This window comes from Ovis aries, chromosome 14 (assembly GCF_016772045.2).
Source record: "Ovis aries strain OAR_USU_Benz2616 breed Rambouillet chromosome 14, ARS-UI_Ramb_v3.0, whole genome shotgun sequence".
NCBI lineage: Eukaryota > Metazoa > Chordata > Mammalia > Artiodactyla > Bovidae > Ovis > Ovis aries.
The window spans coordinates 39,605,111-39,622,496 of record NC_056067.1 but is presented as its reverse complement, the minus strand read 5'-3'; the positions used below and the strand labels follow the sequence as shown (position 1 = coordinate 39,622,496).

General features: G+C 47.4%; 1 protein-coding gene across 1 annotated transcript in view; it reads right to left on the bottom strand.

The window, feature by feature from the left end:
* The window catches only part of HYDIN (HYDIN axonemal central pair apparatus protein), a 347,988-nt gene that overhangs the window by 62,415 nt on the left and 268,187 nt on the right, over nt 1–17,386 (bottom strand). The window contains exons 41-48 of the mRNA XM_060398473.1: nt 14,560–14,777; nt 13,246–13,383; nt 9,810–9,993; nt 7,091–7,232; nt 5,114–5,276; nt 3,167–3,235; nt 2,610–3,083; nt 667–888 (exon numbers count right to left, since the gene is read on the bottom strand). Of these exons, the coding sequence (XP_060254456.1) occupies nt 667–888; nt 2,610–3,083; nt 3,167–3,235; nt 5,114–5,276; nt 7,091–7,232; nt 9,810–9,993; nt 13,246–13,383; nt 14,560–14,777 (1,610 nt within the window). The remainder of the gene's footprint in view (nt 1–666; nt 889–2,609; nt 3,084–3,166; nt 3,236–5,113; nt 5,277–7,090; nt 7,233–9,809; nt 9,994–13,245; nt 13,384–14,559; nt 14,778–17,386) is intronic.

Here is a 17,386-nt window from a genome sequence, read left to right as displayed (position 1 = left end):
AGAGTTGGGCATGACTGAGCGACTGAACTGAACTACTCCTCTGGGAACAGAAAGGCTCTCTGTAATTTTTAATATCCATGCATTCTTCATATTACTAGTCAAATCTATTTTTCTTTTTTTATTTATTCCATTAACTGTATATGTAAAAATAAATTTTCTACTTTTACATGATTTCATTTTGATTCACTTATCCTTTTAATCTAGGTGGAATTACTGTTACTGCACTGTGTCAGGCAAGGAGATAAAAAGCAACTTTATCCAAAATATCCAATCTTCCCCATATAATTTCTTAATAGTCTTTTCTTTCTCTAATGGTGTGTGTTTCCTGTGTCTGTTGACTCTTGTATTCTTCTGCACCGTGTGAATTACCTTAGCTTCACAATACATTCTGCTACCTTTTTAAAAGAGCTAGTTTCACTTTTTTTTTTTTTTTTTGCAAATGGGCTTCAGAGTGAATCAACAAGTGCCATTTTTAGTCTCTTCTTGGGGGCACAGGAAGAGTCAGACCCAGGGAAGGTGCAGCTTAGGGAGGCTCGGGTGGAATCCCAAGCGAGTAGAGGCAAACACCCCAGTGAGCTTGACATCAACCCCGGGCTCAATTTTTGGCCACATGGAGGGTCCATGTGAAGTCTCACCAAGGTCAGGAGGATAAGTTTCTCCATTTACCTTCGAGGAGCCTGGGGTGGTTGAAAGCTCTGTTTCTGCTTCCACTTCTCTTTTCTCCTCAATCAGGGAGAAGTCTTCAGAGGGTGGAGTTACAAACACGAAATGCTTCAGGATTTCTGTCATGGCCAAAGGCTGTCGCTTCACAGGGTAGGAGATGATTGAGTATAAAGCAGGTGGTGGGATAGGTGGTCCAGAGGAACCCAGGCCCAAGATGTCTAGGATCTAAAGGAAAATATCAAGATGAATTTCTGGTGTAGAGGGCACGCTACCCCTCACAGCCTCCTTGAAAGAGCACAGGACAGTGAGCCCCTTCCTCCTTTCTCTTACCTTTCTCAGGAGATGCCCTGATATAGGCATGTGTCAGGGATGGTGTGTAATGGGCCTCTGACACAGCTCTGCAGGTCTTTCCAGACCCCACACCTCCAGACCCGGCTGGGGCTCTTGCTATGGGCTTCAGGCTCCCTCTCTTATCATAACCTTGGTCACTTTATTATGATTGCTTGATGGTCTATCTCTGCAACTGGACTGTAAAGTTCATTAGGACTGGAACTAGGGTGATATAGCACATGGCCTCGTGCACAGCTGGGGCTCAAACCTCTGTTTAAAGAGACCATCTCTTAAGATTCTGATGTCTATAGTGTAGAGCTGTTTCACTTATTTTCAGATCCCCTGTTAATAGTTCTTCCACCTTTAAGTGTTCTTTCTTTTCAGAGGTAAGAGAGAGTTAGGGCTAGAGCAGGTCACATACAGCAAAGAAAAAAAAAAGTGCATCAAAGTTCTGGGAATGGGGTGAAAGATGGGAATGAAGAGAGAAGTTAAAAAAGAAACTGGAGAGAGTCAACTTATTCCTGTAGCATTTCCCATTCTACTCTGATACATAATGAATGAGAGCCATCCAGAGCAGATGACTTGAAAATCTGGTAGCAATTTTCTCCTCAGCTTGTAAAACCCTCAGAAAAAGGATGCTATCCCTTGATTAATTGTTGTCACAACCATGAGGCCACCTGAGTGGGCCAAACAGGCTATTAGCTCAAGCAAGTAACTATCTTCACATAATCCTGTGTTGCTAATTCTCTTGGTCAGAAAGTTGAAGATACTTCCTGACTAACATGTAGCTAGAGTTAACGCCCAGGATTCAGAATATCTGTGAGGAAAGGGATGAATAATTTGCATCCCCTAATTAAATTAACAGAGGCAGGAAGTTCTTTAAACAAGTCTAACTCGTGGTTCCTCTCAGGCTCTGCTCTCTGCTTTTAAGTTTGCATCTAGTTTCTGATAAATACGAAACTAAACCAGTGGGTAGACTGCGGCCCCCCTGTTCAGATTTGGCTTGCTACCTGCTTTTGTAAATCAAGCTGTATCTGAACAGAGTCATCTCCGGTCCTATCCATTGTTGGGGGTGGGTGATCGGGACGGAGACTAAATGACCTGTAGCCTCAAATATTTGTTTTTGGTGTTTCACTAAAAAAGTCTGTCCCGGGATGAAAGGTTATAATAACCATCCCTCCAAATCACTGCCAAAGGGGTTTCTGAATATGATGCTTTTGTTTCTAGGAACAAGAAGTCTGGTCGTATAATTTCTGTCATGGTGGGAAGCTTATGGGAAAGAAATATTAGAATAATTGAGCCATTTGCATCACCCCCGAAGTATACCTGCCTTGCCAACCCATAACACAGTATTGTCAATACTCAAGTTAACTTTATGCGTGGCTTTTTATAAGGTTAGATGGAATAGTTTAGATCTGTGGAACTTCCTATGGATACTTCATCACATAGAAAAAGGTCCTTTTAGCCATTTTTGTTTTATATACAAAGGGATATCAGAGATGAATGGAATTAAGGGGATCTGGGATTTGTGTTAAAAACACATCTACAAGGACTAGCTCGGTACGGCTGCCTGGCTACCTGACCGTTACATCTCTGTCTTGGAGGAAAGTCTGTACCTGTTCCCCTTTAGGAAGCCTCTCATTTTCCAGGGCCTGCTTCCAGCTCGAGCCTTCCGAGTCAGGCGTCTGGATGTTTATGAACGGCACACCCAGATCCTTCTTCCCTTCGTGGTCCTCCTCCTCGCCCTCGCCTCCGTCGCTGCGCTCCTCCTGTGCACGGAGCTTCTCCAGCCGCTCCCTCTCGGCCCTCTCCCGCTCCAGGCGCTCCCTCTCGGCTCGCTCCTTCTCCGCGCGCTCCCGCTCCCTGTCCTTGCGGCCTCGGCGTCCGCCGGAGGGAACCTGGCGCTGGTCGGCCCCGTCCTCATGGCTCATGTCCTCAGCGCCGATGTGGTGCAGCAGAATCCCCTGCTTCCGGTCCCAGTACATGAGGATGTTCTGGATGTCCTTCAGGGTCAGCTCGAAGGTCTTAAACTTCTGGGCCATGTTCTTGTCAGTGTCCTTCGGGAGGTCCCCCTCGCTGTCTTCTTGCTCCTGGACAAGAGGAAACCAAAGCATGTTGATATCTGACAAGAGGTTCCTCCTCCTCTTATCCATTCTTCCTTCTCCACAGCTACCTGCTCTCTGACGGACGCTTTTCTTTCTATTGCGTCAATCTTCACCTCTAGTTTGGAAAAAGTAAGAATCTAGAAGGCAAAAACACATAAAACATTCTTAAAACAGTTCTTTCAGGGAGAGCAAATCGCAAAAGAAGGAGAAAGAGGGCATTCTGCTTTGTAAGATGGCTTCATAGGATTCCAGCCCCTCACATACACACCAGGGCTGCGCCTATGGGTTGTGTGGGGCCCTTTCTCAGGAGATTCACTCTGTGGTTCTTCCTTGTCATGGAGCTGGCTGGGGCCGGGCATTATGCCTAGCAGCTGTAATGTTCACTCCTGGTTGACAGCTGCTGCTCTGAAGGATCAACAGGAAAAGAGGCTCAAGACGAGCCTTTCCTCCTGAGAGGCCACTGAATTTAGAGGTCCAAACCTGGTCTCACAATTGTTAGCTGTGTGACCATGGGTGAGCAATCCACATCTCTGGCCCATCTGTATCGTGTTGACAGTGATATTAATAACTACCCTAGAGGCCCACTGAAAGTTAAATGTGTGAGAACATGTAAAAAGCTTATAACAGTGTCTGTCACAGAGTAAAAGCTCTCGTAGTGCCAAGTTATTAAAATTATACAGATTATGTATACAGATTAACCAGTGCTGCTGGGGACAGACAGGGTTTCAGAATCTGGCTACACTCCAGCCTCTTAAACAAACCTGTATTTTATCTAACGAACCTTGCAGAGAGAAACCAACCTTATTCTTTTTCTTACTGCTTTGTGGGTTCTGATTTTCTCCCCTCCTGATGAAACCCTCCAGGAGGCTTCACAGGTCTGGGGGTTGTTCTTTGATGACATACAGTCCAGTTCAGCCCAGTGACATTCTTCCCTTGCCTAAGCTCAGGTGTGGAGGCATGAGAGGCCCAGGCTGGTTACCCCCTCTCTGCACTGCATCGGCTCCCCCCTTAAATGTCCGTCTCTACAGCCTGGAGAGGGCCGACACGACAGTACTGACAACACTGTCTCCTGGAGTGGGTGGATCGCCTTATTTGTGTGGGGGAGGGAGGGCTGGGTGCCTGCTGTTATGTTCCCGTCTACAGAGTTCTGCCTAGATATCCTGTTCCAAGTGGAAGTGGACTGAGTGTGGAAGAAACACCTACTGAGGGGAGGGCTTGCATTTGGAAGGTTGCAGGAGCCTGTTTCTTATCCTTGTTTTGGTGCCTAAGTTTTAAGTGCTCAGATCTGCTCCTTCCTGAGCTCTACCTGATGGGGACTCCTGGACACTGATTCCTCTGCTCTTCCATCTGCCTCCTGGGACCAGTGCACCTCGTCTGGGAGTCTGGCTTTAGTTCTACCCTCAGAACTCTCGGGGCTGGAGTGGCCACTGTGCACCCCAGCTAGCCACCCCTCAGCCACTGGCGCCACCCTGCACGTTGCTCTGGCCAGTCTGCACCAAGCCTGGGTACCGTGTGTCACAGTGGGCAGAGACGTGACAGGCAGACTGATAATCACAAGGACAGCTTATGCTGGAGCATCTCCCTTGACTGCGGTCAAGGATCAGCTCCTGGTTGAACACACTGACTTGGTGGCTCACTGCAAACAGCTCTTCACCACCAGTTGATTTAACACCATCCACGGGGCTGCAGGAGACAGCAGAAGGAGCCAGATCTGTGCACACATACAACTGTCACAGCTCATCCTGTTAAATTCCGGATGGGGCTCATGTCTCTGAACCTCTGAGGAAGGACAGGATGTAACAGGACAGGATTATGGGAAGCACAGGAAAGTGTGGGACACACAGTCAGTGCTCAGAAAATGCTGATCCCTCTCCTCCTGCCTTTTGCTCCACCACAGAGTCTGCACAGTCGTAGGCCAGCTTTCTGGAGGGGAGATATGCTGGGCTGATATGCTAGCTGTGGTGGTGGGCCAGTCTGCACCTGCCTGCCGCTGAGGGGCCAGGGCGGGTTGCTACCTGCCGGCTTGGTATCTGAGATTTCTTCATGGACGGCTCCTCCTTTACGGGTCCCTGCTTTGGCTTTTTATTCTTCCGTTTTAGCTCATCTTCTTCCTTCTGTCGCTCAAGTTCCTGCTGTAGCTTCTTTTCCTGCATCTCCTTTGCCAGTCTCTCCAGCTCCCTTCATTAAGTCAGGCAGAGAAGAAAAGAGTTCAGAGGGCCCTGCCCGAGCCCCTCCCCTGCTGCAATCACCTGGTGGGGGAACATGGTGCAGAGCTTTCTGCAGCACAAAAACCAGGAAAAAAACAAAAGAAAGCTAGATATTATAGGAAGGAAGGAAGATGGAAGGGAAGAGAAGAAAAGAAGGGAAGAAAGGAGGAAAGGATGGCTCACATCTACCTTTGAATCGTCATTTAGTAAAACTGATAACTGAAGCTCAACTAAGAGGAATTCTCGACTGATCTCTAACTCTATTCCAGTCTCCTTTCACAGGAGAGTGAGGCAAGGGCTGTAAATAAGCTGGATGTTATCACTCTTAAAAAACAACTTTCAAAGATTGTTCTGATATCAGTACAGATGAGGCCCAGCTTTCTACACTTATGTCTGAAGTTTAGACAAGAAGAAATGATGTTTTTCACAGCGGTCCCCACTGTGGCCCACTTGGAGCCGTGGTGCTACAGCTGAAGGCCACGTTCCTCTCCTTCTCTCTCTTTCTCTCCTTTCCAGCTATGGATTCAGCCGGGTCTCCCTGCTGCTAACGGCAGAGAGGGCACCAAGCCTGGGCACCGTGTATAAACAAAGAGTGGAGGGGATGGCATTTCTGAGGATACGGAATCCATTTGTTTTCCTCTCTGGGAATCCCTGGTTGTCCTGGCTGCTGTGGCTCTCTGCTCATTGAAGCTGGCTCCTCATTACTTCGTCACTTTGTGTGTGTGTGCATTACAAACAAGTCACTGCTGAGCTCTGAGAGTCAGATTTGCATTTTCTAAGTCCACTGCGAGATGAATGCCTGAAAGTAAATGACCTGAATGAGAGGGAAAAAAAAAAAGCGATTCTTTTGGAATCCCAAAGCTGGGATTCCTGAGGCCCAGGCATTTTGCAGTAGACCAGGCAGGAGATGTGGGTATGTATATATATATATACTGATGCTGTAGAGGACATAAAAGCTCTTTGGGGGCCAGTGGGAGGAGTCTGGAGGTAGGGGGAGAGGAGAAAAGGGGATTAAATTATAGGTGGCATCTTGCCCCCTCCCCCACCAGTGTTTGGAATCCTAGGGAGGGGTAGGCAGTAGACCCCCCCTCCCTCCCTTGGCATGTCTGAAGATCTGAGGACAGGACACTGCCCACCTGTATCGGAGACAGCATGACATCGTGGGCCATGTCTCGTGGGTGGTATGGAGGGGATTCAGTCAGTCCCGTGTGGTCCCCAGGGATGGGCACAGAAGGGGGCTGAGAGCACTGGCCTGGGAGCCTGCCCTGGGTCTCTGCTGAACTGCCCAGGCCAAGGAGCAAGTGGGAGTGGCAGTCAGACCTTGGGATGGTCGGCCCCACCAAAGGCCAAGATGCCAGGAAAGGAGAAACGGCTAAGTTATGGAGGGCAACCACCATGCCCACGTCACAAGAGTGGCCCCCGGGATCATCTGTGGACACCTGTGCACAGGGGCTGATGAGCCGTAGCTCTCAGGGGAGCCAGCAGGAGTGCAGGGGCCAGAAGCCCCTCCTCTTTTTACGCTACAGCCTCTAGCCCTGGGTCCCGCAGGTCCCCCAGAAAGAAGGAAGGACGGGAGAATGGAGGCCTGGGAAGGCTGCGGCAACCAGCACCCTGGCTGCGCAAGACACCTGTTTCTGCTCTCAGCAAGTCATCCTCCCAGGTCTCCCGTGACCACTGCTGCCTCCCCGCCGGCCCCGATGACCCTGGTCTCCAGGACGGGCCATGTGCCTGACGGAAACTGCTCCTGGGGCAGTGCTTCCCTTCCGACCAGCCCTGGACGCTGACCTCCTCTTCCTCTCCCGCAGGGCTTGCTGGACCTCTCGGTTGAAGCTTATCTTCTCTTCCTCTGTCAAGGCATCATACTCTTCCTCACCCATGCTCTGGAGACGCTCCTTCTCTCTCTTCTGCGCTTCCCTGCGTTTGTGCTCTGTGGGGGAACAAACAGGAGGGTGGGAAAATCTCACTCACCAGCTTTGGCTGCGGGGACCTCAGTGGTTTAGCTCTTGCCTAAGCAGGCTGTGGTGCGTGTGTGACAGGGAGAGGCAGCGGGTACCACAGGCAGCCTCCTAATCTCTGGTGGGCTTTCCCGCACTCACACAGTTCCCACAATGGTCTCCATCTGTGGTAGGCTGAACAGAGGCCCCAGAGAGGTCCACGTGCTAATGTCCAGAACCTGTGATATGTCACATTACATGGCAGAAAGAACTTTGCAAATGTAATTAAATTAAAGATCTTGAGTTGGGCGATTACCCTGGATTATCTGAGTGGGCGCAATATAATCACAGAGATCCACCAGAGGCAGGCAGGAGGGTCAGGGTCAGAGAAGAAGAGGGGACAATGAGGCAGAGGTCAGAGAGTTGCAAGGTAGGACCCACGAGCCGAGAAATGCAGGGGCCTCTAGGAGCCAGAAAAGGCGAAGAGGATTCTCCCCTAGAGCCCCCAGAGGAGCATGGCTCTGCTGACACCTGAATTTTAGGACTTCTGACTCCCAGAACTGTCAGAGAACATATCTGTGGTGAGTCATCAAGTTTAAAGCAGTGTATTACTGGAGAAATAGAAAAGTAATATACCACCCGCTGACTTTACCCATTACTAACACAAGCCACCAAAGTGCTCAGGTGACAGGACTGTCAGCTTCCACACCCTGCAGATTCCAGGTCCTGAAGTGTGGTTCACACTTGGCACGAAGGCTCTGGGCTGCTTCTGCACACGTCACAGGCACCACAGTCTTGCCTGATGCTTCCCTGAGTTTGAGCTTTGGGCTCAGAGATCTTCATCTTGAGTTCTTAGTCTCTAACACTTACCAGAGGATAGTAACAGATCAGAATAATAATTCTTCCTTCACAGGGCTGTTGTGGGGATCAAATAAGCAATCATGTAAGGCACCTAGCCCAATGCCTGGCACATTCATAAATGTTCAATAACAACTAGATTCTAATATAATAATATTGTATGCTGCCTCAGGACTTTTAAAAATGATTAAGGGAATAGGAACCTATATTGCAACTGTGAAAACTATAGGTAATTGAGAAAATGAAAAAAGATACTTTCTTTCAAAAGTTGACTGTTGTGGGGAAATGAGGTTTCTGGAAACTAGGAATCTGGAGGTTGAAATATTGCTGTGAGATGTCTGGTCAATCTCTGGATGAGAATAAAAGGAAGCAGTCTTTGAGTTCTGCTTTGATCCCTGGGTTGGGAAGATCCCCTGGAAAAGGGAAAGGCTACCCACTCCAGTATTCTGGCCTAGAGAATTCCATGGACTGCATAGTCCATGGAGTCGCAAAGAGTCAGATACAACTGAGTGACTTTCACTTCACTATGAACTAAGAGAGCTCAGTGTTTGTAAATATTTCCTTAAAAGGAAAAGCATTATGACTGGTGCAGACTGTTCTGGAAGACAGAGGCAAGGCTGAATGAGGAAGGGCAGTGATATGGCCGGAGCTGAGGCTGAAGCAGGATTCTGCCTCTGAGGGGTAGCACCGTCCTCTCCCTTGGGGGCCGAGATCTGCTGGGTCTGCTTTTGTCTAAACTTGGAATTTAAGCTAACATTACTTTCTTTGTGTATGTGTGTATGTACTATTCAATCATTGAAAAATTTTCACAGGCCCCTGGAATGACAAAAAAGCAAAGAACTCAGAGTTACACAGCTCTTACTAATATGCTCTGTGATCTTACACAAAACTTTTGATATCTGTGAGCCTCGTTTTCCACATCTGTAGAATGGGGGCAATACTCTTTGTGAGGACTAAATGACCCAAAGTGTCCTTTAAAGACATTTTAGTGTACACAGTCTGCTGCAGTGCCTGGTACACAATAGGCTAAAATGTAGAAACTGTTTCCTAAAGTTACAAGCGTTACTCTGGTCTTACAGGAAATTCTCAGTGGGCTTAAAACCGACAAGCTAATGAATGGGTCACCTGAGTAAGGATGGGGCCTGTGATGTGGTCCTCTCAGTCAGTGCTCAGTTGCTCAGTCATGTCTGACTTTTTGCAGCCACATGGACTGTAGCCAGCTAGGCTCCTCTGTCCATAGGATTTTTCCGGCAAGAATACTGGAGTGGGTTGCCATCCAGGAGACTGTCCCAACCCAGTGACTGAACCTCCGTCTCCTGTATCTTCTGCATGAGCAGGTGGATTCTTTACCACTGAGCCACCTGGAAGCCCTGTGATACCCTCTGGTGGGCTGTAATTACAGAAGATGAAGGATGTAACGTAATGTCAGGGGAAAGAGGAAGGTGCCTATGGTGAGAAGAGCTGGGTTCCATCCTTCCTTCTACAATCTCTCAGCAGGTCACTTGTGTCTCAATTTCCTCACATGCAAAGTAGAAGTAAGAACTCCCAGCCACCCTCCAGGGCAGAGCTGGGGCGCCAGTGAGATGGCAGATGTCGCTGCACATAAGCCTTATCGGTGCTCACAGCAGGGAAGGACCCTAAAAGCCTAGAGCTCTGTTTAAAGGAAAGACCTATAGGGCTTGGAAGGACAGCCCAGGAGGGTATGGCCTTACCTTCTTGCTCATTTTTGGCTTTCTCCCGGGCCTTCATGGCTGTGTAATCCTGGGCCATGTTGATGACATAGATGTGCTCCCGATTGCCGATGGCCTTCAGCAGGCAGAGGAGAGCGGTAGCTGCGTTCCGAGCAAAGAGTGTCTCCAGGCTGTCAAACACCACTCCTCGGTAGCAGTCACTCAGCTGAAACCAGAGCACAAACAGTTACTGTGGCCACAAGACCATCTGCTCTCCGAGAAGGAAGCTATTTTTTCTTTCGCTGCTGCTTTTATAGGTGCTGCCATTGGTTTTGCAGACCCAGAACCATTGGTTCTGGGCCCAGATGAAAGTTCCACTGCCTTGCCACCTGCCAGATTCAATGGGGCTGTAATTAAACAAGAGAGAAAAATAAAAATGTTTCAGCAGTCATGAAAGATCTTTGCCATACATATCTGCAGAGTAAAGGATTTATTCTGTCTCTGTAGAAATCAAGAAAACAAATAATGTTAAGGTGAGAATCTGGGAAGATCCATGAAATACAGAGAAGGAAGATGTGTATAAAAGGTGTCCCTCTGCAACAAAGGCAGCAGTAGCAGCTGGGCCATTTTTATCCTAGTGGTTTTCCTGCCTTGGAGCGTAATGATTTTGGTAACAATAACTACTGTAGAACAGGCCTCGGCTGCGCTGCAGTGTTACTTAAAGTGTAGTGCAGAGACTGGCCACCATGGGCTAGAGAATGATTACTACCACTTTCTGATGAGACGAGAATCTGGGTCAGAAAATCAACAACTGCAATCAGTACATATACTGTTTAGTTTAGTTGCCATTTTTTTTCCCTCATAGGGAAGACTTTGTCAATAAAGGAAGTAGCGCAAACTCTGTATCTCATCACAGGCCAGTACTATGAGTAGTGCAGCTCTCCTTGCTTACTTTGGGTTTTACCAGTGGTCTCAGCCTTTACTGTGGCTGTATGAAACACGTGCACACTTACTAGACCACAGTGTTCAAATGAGCTGAGAGCAATGGTACCTTTAACGCAGTAGTGAGTTCAAACCTTAACATGAATCATTGCTGGTGACTACATTCCTCCTCTTCTGAGAAACTCAAGTCTGATCTTTGTTTACTTAAATGTGCAATTAATACTGTGGCCCATTCTGGTAAACCAAAGCAAACACACATCTCTAGGACCTGGTAAGCAATTTAGTTTTCTGTAATCCATAAGCAGCAAACCCTCCCAAATTCTGATGATCTAGTTTTCTTTTCTTTATAAGTACAACACCTATTTGGAAAACTCAGCAGTGGCCACAGGACTGGAAAAGGTCAGTTTTCTTCCCAATCCCAAAGAAAGGTAATGCCAAAGAATGCTCAAAGTACTGCACAATTGCACTCATCTCACACGCTAGTAAAGTAATGCTTCAAATTCTCTAAGCCAGGCTTCAGCAATATGTGAACCGTGAACTTCCGGATGTTCAAGCTGGTTTTAGAAAAGCCAGAGGAACTAGAGATCAAATTGCCAACATCCGCTGGATCATGGAAAAAGCAAGAGAGTTCCAGAAAAAACATCTATTTCTGCTTTATTGACTATGCTAAAGCCTTTGGCTGTGTGGATCACAATACACTGCGGAAAATTCTGAAAGAGATAGGAATACCAGACCACCTAACCTGCCTCTTGAGAAACCTGTATGCAGGTCAGGAAGCAACAGTTAGAACTGGACGTGGAACAACAGACTGGTTTCAAATAGGAAAGGGTACACCAAGGCTGTATATTGTCACCCTGCTTATTTAACTTATATGCAGAGTACATCATGAGAAATGCTGGGCTGGAAGAAGCACAAGCTGGAATCAAGATTGCTGGGAGAAATATCAATAACCTCAGATATGCAGATGACACCACCCTTATGGCAGAAAGTGAAGAGGAACTAAAAAGCCTCTTGATGAAAGCGAAAGAGGAGAGTGAAAAAGTTGGCTTAAAGTTCAACATTCAGAAATTTAAGATCATGGCATCCGGTCCCATCACTTCATGGCAAATAGATGGGGAAACAGTAGCTGACTTTATCCTTCTGGGCTCCAAAATCACTGCAGATGGTGATTGCAGCCATGAAATTAAGAGATACTTACTCCTTGGAAGGAAAGTTATGACCAACCTAGATAGCATCTTAAAAAGCAGAGACATTACTTTGCCAACAAAGGTCCGTCTAGTCAAGGCTATGGTTTTTCCAGTGGTCATGAATGGATGTGAGAGTTGGAGTATAAAGAAAGCTAAGCATCAAAGAATTGATGCTTTTGAACTGCGGTGTTGGAGAAGACTCTTGAGAGTCCCTTGTACTGCAAGGAGATCCAACCAGTCTGTCCTAAAGGAGATCAGTTCTGGGTGTTCATTGGAGGGACTGATGTTGAAGCTGAAACTCCAATACTTTGGTCACCTGATGCGAAGATATGACTCATTGGAAAAGACCCTGATGCTGGGAAAGATTGAGGGCAGGAGGAGAAGGCGATGAAAGAGGATGAGATGGTTGGATGGCATCAATGACTCAGTGGACATGGGTCTGGGTAGACTCCGGCAGTTGGTGATGGACAGGGAGGCCTAGTGTGCTGTGGTTCATGGGGTTGCAGAGTCAGACACAACTGAACGACTGAACTGAACAACACTAATGAAAAATCAAAACAAAAAGAAACAGTTACTGTGTTTCTGACTTTAAGAGCCATATATCATTGTAAAATAATTCAGAAATGTATGAAGATTAAAAACCTATAATCTTGCTAGCCAAAGATAACCACAATTAACATGTGTTTTAAGGATTTTTATTATGTGTATGATACACATTTATAAATATTTTTAGAGAAATATAACTATGGTTTACATACTATTTAATAATCTGATTTTCTCAGTTATTAACATGGTGGTGGTAGTTTAGTCACATCTGACCCTTTGTGACCCCTGGACTGTAGCCTGCCAGGCTCCTCTCTTCATGGGATTCTCCAGGCAAGAATACTGGAGTGGATTGCCATTTCCTCCTCCAGGGGATCTTTCCGACCCAGGAACTCAACCCGGGTCTCCAGCACTGCAGGTAATTCTTTACCAATTGAGCTATGTAAACACTTATTTTTACCACAATTAACATCACTCCAAATTCTAACTTATCATGGCTCCACGTTATGATTTTTAACGTACTTCTGAGGGCTGTACCATGACTCTGTATATGTGTGTGTGTTGAATGTGCTACCTTCTGCTCACTGGTCCTTAAGGTGAGTGTGGTTTCAGCCAGCAGACAGACAGGGTCAGAGACTGACGATGGGTATCAAAAGGACAAAAGAGGGTGAAGAAACCCATCTTTCCTCTCCGAGGCCCCTGGGTTCTGGGCTGCTGTGTGTGGGCAATGGCTCAGAACCTCAGCACTGCAGCAGGGGGACAGGCGTGTAAGCCCTGCATCTCCACGTAGGTAGGTGTGGACGTACCTGAATTCGGTCGGCCAGGATCTGAGTGAATAGCTCCTCAGGGAGCACGCAGCTCATGAGCCCAGTATCACCTCCAACGCTGGCACTGACGCTGAGTCGACGCTGCGTGGGCCCCGAGGGGAGAGGGCTGGAGGAAACCTGTTTCGAGAGAGAAGGATCAGGAGTCAGGATCCAGAAGTCTGGTGTTTCAACAGCTCCTCCACTTAACAGGCCATGTGACCTTGGGAAAATCGTCTAATCTCTGGGTCTCATTTCCTCATCTATAAAATACAGGTTGTACTGTAAACTGGAAGATTCCTATCTCACTTGAATAACTGCTATAAGTTTCAAGTAGGAACACTGTGGAAGATGCCTTCTATGTGTGTTGAACAGCAAACATTTGTTCATTCATTCAAACATTTGTTCACTTTCACTCTCCACCCTGCTTCCCCCACAAGTAGCTGCATCTATTTTCACACCTTTACTGGCTCTAGAGGAAGATGGCACCAATTTCCTTCAACTGTGCTTAATCCTGGTCTCCCCCGCCACATTTCCTTGGAATCTCTTTCGCTCTTGGGAAGATCATCACCTTCTACTTCTCCAGGAGTTCCTATCTTTAGAGAACCTGCTTGTTCCTCTACCTCCTTTCACAGAAAGCACTCTCTTGACCCTGGGTTTGCTCCTCTAACGACTACTTGATCTTTTCTCCCTTTCTTTCAAATATCTCAGAAGCTTGCACTCATCTGACTCGGGTTCCCACCAACAATCCATTGTGCCACCCACTCTCTCTGGCTTCCGCCCCTGCTATTCAGCCGAGATTGTTCTTGAAGTCCCTCGGCACATGACTCAAACTCTCTGACTTCTTTATGACTTTTCAAGACTCCTCTGCAGCCCTCCCACAATTTATATTAACATTCCTTTAGAAGTAGGTTGAACCATATGAAGTTGTTGCAACAGAGGTCTCAAGTGGTTGAATATTATCAATTTCATATCAATTTTGGATGGTTTAACCTAATTCTTTTTACGTACTTCTTTTGTCCTAATCTCATTTTATTGCAAATAAAATGTGTGGTGATCACCCTTATCAGGCTCTTAGTTCAGCCTGAGTGCAGGGTTTTGCTTTATTTATCTTCACTTTGCCAGGACCTGACCTGCTTCACACCAGGAGTGGTACAGGGCAGTACCCAGGCCTGCCTGGCCAGGGCACCTGTAGGAATGAGGTTGTGCTGACCCGATGCGAGATGCTAGGAGGAGGAGGGGTAGGAGAAGGAGGGGGATTAGGGGGAAGGAGGAGGGGGGATCCCAACCCTCCTTCTGGGGAGCCCTGATTTGTACCTGGGGCGTTTCGGACGCGTGCTGGTGATGCTGCTTCTGAGACCCCGAGCCGTGGCTCTCTGCCTTGCCCTTGGTGAGCAGCACACTCCCACGCACAGGCTTGGTAGGTTTCACTTCGGGAGTTAGCAGAGTGGATTCTGAAGTTAACTTGCCCAGGGTCTCACTGCTCAGTCGCAATTGTCCCACGGCATTTTGACTCACAGCAGCAGCTTCCTGGGCTACACGGAGAGAGTGGGTTTATACTGAAAATCACCTCAGGATAACAAGGAAATAATAGGGCGGATGGCAAGTTGAAACCTAGTGTGATTCTTCTGGGGATGGTGCAGCCACCTCCACCTGTGGCTGGCCCAGCAGGGCTGGGAGAAGGGGCTCCGCCACTGGGGGTGGATGGTGATGATGGCGGGTGTGTGCCCAGTCTGGGCTGGAGCCCCGGCCTACACTGTTCATCTACTCAGGGGATTCCGCAAGACTCTGCCCCACCTTCTCTTCCAGCCCAGAAGGTAATCATTTGCGAAACTGCCTGCCCAGGAAATCTGACATGATTATTACTGTGCTATTTTACAGTCTTTTATTCTCATCAAATTTTCAAAATCCAGCACATATCATACACTTATAGCACATCTCAGTGTGGACTTGGCACATTTCAAGCAGCCAGCGGGTCCTGTGTGGGACCCATGGGTTTAGATTGGTCACTTCCACCTCAGTACAGCCAGCTGACTTCACAGCAAACAGCAAATGTAGCTTTGGGTTTAACCCTCACCACTGAAAGGGCTTTCTATGAAGTCACCAGTGACTTCTGAACTATGAACTATAGCTGTCCTCTTCTCAGGGATCATTCAATCTGAACTTTCAGCCATCTCTGATCATATTCACTTACTGATTTAATACATGTTTGTAAATAATTACTGTGTCTACTATGCACCAGGCACTGCTCTAGATGCCAGGAATACAGTAGTGACAAAAACTAACTCAAATCTTTGCCTCGGAAGCTCACATTCCTGTCGGGGTGGGGGGAAGACAGACAGTAGAGTAAGTAGGATAAATAGTATGTTAACTAGGGATAAGGGCTATGAGAAAAATAAAGCAGGAAGGGTCCCCCAGACTCCTAACTAGGGCTCTGGAGAGGCATGGAAGTCCTTCTGGCCCCCCTCCAGCAGCCCCCCTGACTGCCCCTGCCTCTGACCCTCACTCTGCCTTCTCCACCTCCCCGGCTTTGCTGTCTCTGCCTCCTCCTGAAAGATAAGTGTCCTCCAAGGTCCCATCCTGCCCTGTGTCCATCTCTCTCTTCTCTTTCTGGAACTTTCTGAACTGATTTCCTATACTTCAGCAGCCACATCTCTCACTTTGTTGAGGAAGTCTCTCCCAATCATTAAGCCTTTAGCTTGACATTACTTTCTCAGGGAGTTCAAATTTACGATTTGTCAAGGGACATCAACACAGCTCCGAAGACCTCTGAGAAATGCACTTTGACAGAAAAGGAAATAAAAAAAAATCTAATAGAGCTGGAATTATGATGCAGCTTGGGGTTCCCACTAAAGGGTGCCAGAATATGCCACCCCCAAAGAAAGACAATAGGAGCTCAGGATACGCCACCTCGAAACATGCTGCTGTGATATCCTGGCTTTTCTAAGCTGTAGGCACTCGAAAAAAGCAGTAAATGCAAGGAGTGGCTTTCTCTGACCTCCCCCCAGCCACTGGAAGACAGTCTCCCTAAGAAGCTCCACTGTCACAGATCCTGTCCAGGGAAGTTTCATCAACCAGGGAGATGGACTCTCGTCACAGAAGAAAGACTCAAGTCCACACTACACCCAAACCATCAGAAGTCATCATACCTCCCATCCATCCTCCTAAGGCCCCTTCATCTTTCCTAAAAACCACTGACCCTCCCCTAACAGGACCACAACCCCCTTTCCTTTCCCTATTAGGCGGCATTTACTCCTGAATTCTAAAAGCCACTCATTTCCCCCGAGTATTGCCCATGGACACAGGAAGCATCCATGTTAATAAACTTGTTCTTCTCTTGTTAATTTGCTTTTTATTACAGGGGCACTCAGTCAAGAAATCAGAAAAGTAGAGAGAAAATTATGTTTTTTCTTCCCTACACCACTAGAAAGCTGTTTCTCTCATCTTCCCAGCAAAGAATTTCCCATTTCTCCTGAAAGCCCCAGCCAGGTCTACCAACTAGTAAGCGTGGGACTCCATTAGGAATGACATCATGCTGTTTTAAGCATTCCTATTACAAGAATGAGCCTACATTCAGCAGGCACTCGGCTTTATGGTCCATAGATTTTTGCACACTGAGCAGCTGTTCTCCTGCCTCGCACGTCTTCAGAGGATCTGAGGGAGTCAGGATTCTTAACCTCTGATGAGTAAGGCCATACTACTTAGTACTTAGCAGTAAGTACTACCACTATGGGATTTAAAAAACTAATTTTCCTCTCCAGCAAACTTTCTCCTCCCCCATGTTCCCTAACTTGGTAAATGGCATAATTCTCTCTCTTTCTGGTTTCTGTGAGTGGTCATCGAGTGTGGCCACCTTAAACGCCTCCCCCTCTTTCAAGTCCCTGCCATGCAGGTCACTCTCAGCCCCACTCACATTCCGCTTCACTACTGCTTTATTTACAAGACACCACGAGAGTGCCTTTCCTCCTGTGACTTTCTGGCTATTTCTCCCACAGGGTGAAAAGTGCCCAATTCCTCTTTTCCTTCAAAGTACAATCCAAATGCCTCATCTCAGCACTAAGGTCAACTGTGACTGCCCGCAACCTGTCTTCCCACCTCTAACTTACCGTCCCTGCTCTCTTGGTCTGGAATGTCCTTATCTTCA